General features: G+C 37.5%; 1 protein-coding gene across 1 annotated transcript; it reads right to left on the bottom strand.

Annotated features, from left to right (window-relative positions):
* Positions 1-2,432: 2,432 nt before the first annotated feature.
* LOC119521311 (vomeronasal type-1 receptor 4-like) lies at positions 2,433-3,374 on the bottom strand. Its single transcript, XM_037819434.1, has one exon. It carries the CDS (start codon positions 3,372-3,374, stop codon positions 2,433-2,435), a length of 942 nt encoding a protein of 313 aa, XP_037675362.1.
* Between the last annotated feature and the right edge of the window lie 505 nt (positions 3,375-3,879).

Below are 3,879 nucleotides of genomic sequence, written 5' to 3'. Positions count from 1 at the left end.
AAAGAAAACAAAGGAAAACAACGCTGTGATCTTAAAACAGGAATAGATTAATAAACAAAGCAAAATATTAAGGTTGAAATCACACATTAGATTATATTAAAATTAAGAACTTCCCCTCATCAAAAGTGAAAGAGAGAGAGAATGAGAGTTAGAGGGAGAGGAGAGGGAGAAGGGGCACCAAGCAAGGACTCCCATCCAGCAGAGACAAAGAAGCCTTTCAGATCAATAAGGAAAACACTGACAACACAATAGGAAAAAAATGGGCAAAACAGACATTCAAAAAAGATCTTACCCAATGGCTAATAAATATGTGAAAATTGCTCAACTTCTTTAGTAAACAAGAAATGCAAATAAAGCCACTACCTGATACCATCACACAACTACCAGAGATAAAATGACACACTTCAAATTTTGGCATAGATAAGAACACAGCAGTAAATGCACACACTACTGGTGGGCGTGAAAATCGGTATACAGATTTTGGAAATCTGGTGGTGTCTTCTAATACTGAAGATATGTAAACATATAGCACAGAATTTCCATACTCTGTATATATACCCAACAGAAATTCATACTTGTGTCAGCAAAACATTTTCTAGAATTTATATCCAGCACTTTTCCTAACAGCCCCAAATTGACAAACACTCACATTTCCATCAAAAGTTGAATAATCAAATTCTTTGATATTCACACAAGGGAATTTCATCACCAATGATAATAAATGATACACAACAACATGCAAAAATACAGATAAATTCCAGACAACATATGGAATTTTAAAGGCCCAATACTAAAGAGACCAGGTGGTATGATTACATTTATATAAGTACAACAGGTGAAAGTGATCTAAGCTGTGAGATGTGAAAAGAGTGGTTACCCTTGAGATTGACAAGGAAGGGCCACAGGGATGCATCTCAGGGATAAAATATTCTGTTTTTTCTTCATGCAATATTCTAGTTTTTAATCTATGAGCTTTATAAAATATTCTGGTTTCTAATCTAGGAGCTTCACACTCAAAGTGTTCAGTTTTATAAATTTCACCAAGCTGTACACTTATGACTTAGAAAGATACCTTAAATATTTTCAAAACATCATAATTTCTTGTTGAGAAGAGGTATATAGATTAGTGTCATGTTATTGTCCTTATATTGTCAAGGAGAAGTTAAAGGTATTAAGTAACTTGATACTGTGTGTGTTGGTTTGAATGTATTATGTCCCCCAAAATGCTATGTTCTTTGATGCAATCTTGTGGGCTGACATATTAGTGTTGATTAGGTTGGAATCCTTTCATTGAGTATTTCCATGAAAATGTGACTCAATCAACTGTGGGTGAGACATTTGATTGCATAATTTCCATGGCGGTGTTACTCCACCCATTCAGGCTGGGCCTTAATTGAATCACTGGAGTACTATGAAAGTGTTCACAGACAGCAGGAGGTGCTGCAGCCAAGAGAGACACTTTGAAGGATGCACAGGAGCTGAGAGTGCAGCTGGAACACAACCTGGGATCAGCAGACGCCAGCCCCGTGCCTTCCGAGCTCACAGAGGTTTTCCGGATGCCACTGGCCTTCCTTTGGTGAAGGTATACGTGTGTTAATGCCTTCATTTGGACATTTTCATGGCCTTCAGATTGTACTTTTGTAACCAAATACGCCTCCTTTATAAAAGCCAGTCCACTTCTGCTTTTTGCATAATGGCAGAATTAGCAAACCAGAACAATGAAATTAGCTTTAAACTGTAGATTGTAATTTCTAGGTAAAAAACTGAAAGATACTGTACACAACTTCCAAAGAACAAGGGTGAAATGCAGAATTATTTTAAAAATTAACCGAGAAGAAGTTAAGATATACAAAATTAGAAAATAGAAGAAGTATTATGAAGAGGAGACAGTAAGTTGATAAATTATTTCCAAATATATCCATTATTCACAGACTAGTTTCTCCTGTTACAGTAAATTATTGTTTGGCTGCATTCAACTGAATATTTTTTCAAGAGACATGGCAAAAACATGAAGATTAAAGAAGAAAAATGAAAAGATATTTCATATAACTTTAAACAATTAACCAACTAATATAATTATATAATATATAATAAATAGATACATGGATATAAATCAGATAAAACAACCATGACATTAATGCATTTTGTGATTATAATCAGTATTATTCTTACATTGTATAATATACAATTTTCAAATATTATTGCTTGATAGAAAACAAGCATAATATATGTATGAATATAGGTGTATAAACATATATATTTATTTATACACAAACTGACACATAAATACAAACACATATGCATGCATCATACATATGGAAAATATATATTGGGTATTTTCTGCCATTCTCTTGAAATATAGCTTCAGAACTGTGCTAACAATTCTGTGATGGCCAAAAGAAGCAAAGTAATGCTGTGCAAAGAAATACCCTTTACATATATCTGATGGAATTAGGGGAATTTTTATTCCTTCTGCAGGAAAAGCTGACCCTAGAAACACTGGAATCACGGCCCATGAGAACGAAGGGGCTGACAGTTGGGAAACACAGAACAAATACTGAATCTATCTGCTGCAGCAACAAACTGGGATTATCAAAAAGAGCAACACAAATCTTAAGGATGGAGGAGAGGGTGTAAAAGGATACAAAGGTGCTCACCAGTAGAAGGATGGTTTGGGTAGCTCTGGACTCAGGGGAGGACCTGGGGGAGAGGCTGGTCCTGTGGATGTGTTGGACCCGCTGCTTGTGCCTGTACAGGATGGAAACCATGGAGCCGCTGGCCCAGAGCATGAGCCCCAAACACAGAGCATCAGGGAATGATAACAATGCAGCATAGAGTGAATCTGCACTTCTGTCGTGATATTTAGCAGAACAGTACCCGAAATCTTTTCTCTTTATGATGGTATCATTTCTCCAATTACCAGTCACAAACACAGGATAAATGATATTTACCAGCATGTAGAGGAGCCAGCACAGGGATATGGAGAGGCCGATGTAATTGGGAGCTTTCACTTTCATCTCTGCCCACCTGGAGTTATTGGGGCTGATGGTGATGGCCTGGAAGATACTCAAGAGGCAGGTGCTGCTAATGCACACACCCCTGCCCACACTGCGAAAGTAGAAAAGAAGTTTGCATCCAGTATCATTGAGGAAATCTTTCAACCCAAATGTTGCCATTGTCCTGGGGACTCCATTAGTGAAGATGGACAAGGAGTTGGCTACAATCAGGTTTCTGAGAATCAAATCTGTGGACCTTAACCTGCACCCAGTGACATAAAGGAAGATATGATTGTAAAGAAGGGAGAAATTCCCCAGCACCCCAACTACCGTCTGGGATAACACGAAGAAGCCTATGGCCAAATCCCTGGAGGACATTCTGCCAGTTCCCAGGCATTGACGTGTCTCTTCAGAGCCAGAAGATTCTGCACAGGAATAGATGTGGGCCACATGTCAACTGAAATCCAGTTTTTTTCCCTTTACCATTAGTACTCACCAAGAAAAATTTAAAGTTTGTATTTTATTAAGTTTGCTGATACATCAATGTCTAGCATTTGAAGTGTGTTTTTAATGAATCACTGCTATGAAGACTCTATATGTGGTAACTTCTTTATGCTTCACAAATCTATGAGGTGGCCACTACTACTGCTTTTCTTATAAAGACAAGAACTTAGGTACAGGGAAGTTTGCTACATTCACATGCTGGTTAGGGGCAGAGTGGAGACTTGAACCTGGCTTGGCAGTTAACCAGCATGCTCTATACACAAAACTAGTTAGCTGTGTGTTTGCTATTTCCAGATATACATTGAGTTTTGTTTTTACAGAGTGTAATTTGATTTTAAATTGGTGATATCGTTTACCCATTTTGGTGGTAGCAATTTTC

This window comes from Choloepus didactylus, chromosome 27, assembly GCF_015220235.1.
Source record: "Choloepus didactylus isolate mChoDid1 chromosome 27, mChoDid1.pri, whole genome shotgun sequence".
NCBI classification, from domain to species: Eukaryota; Metazoa; Chordata; class Mammalia; order Pilosa; family Megalonychidae; genus Choloepus; species Choloepus didactylus.
This window is presented reverse-complemented; position numbering and strand designations above follow the sequence as displayed.

What these genes read in the sequence shown, in the direction of transcription:
- LOC119521311 (XM_037819434.1), bottom strand. Translation starts at nt 3,374, where the DNA reads ATGTCCTCCAGGGATTTGGCCATAGGCTTCTTCGTGTTATCCCAGACG.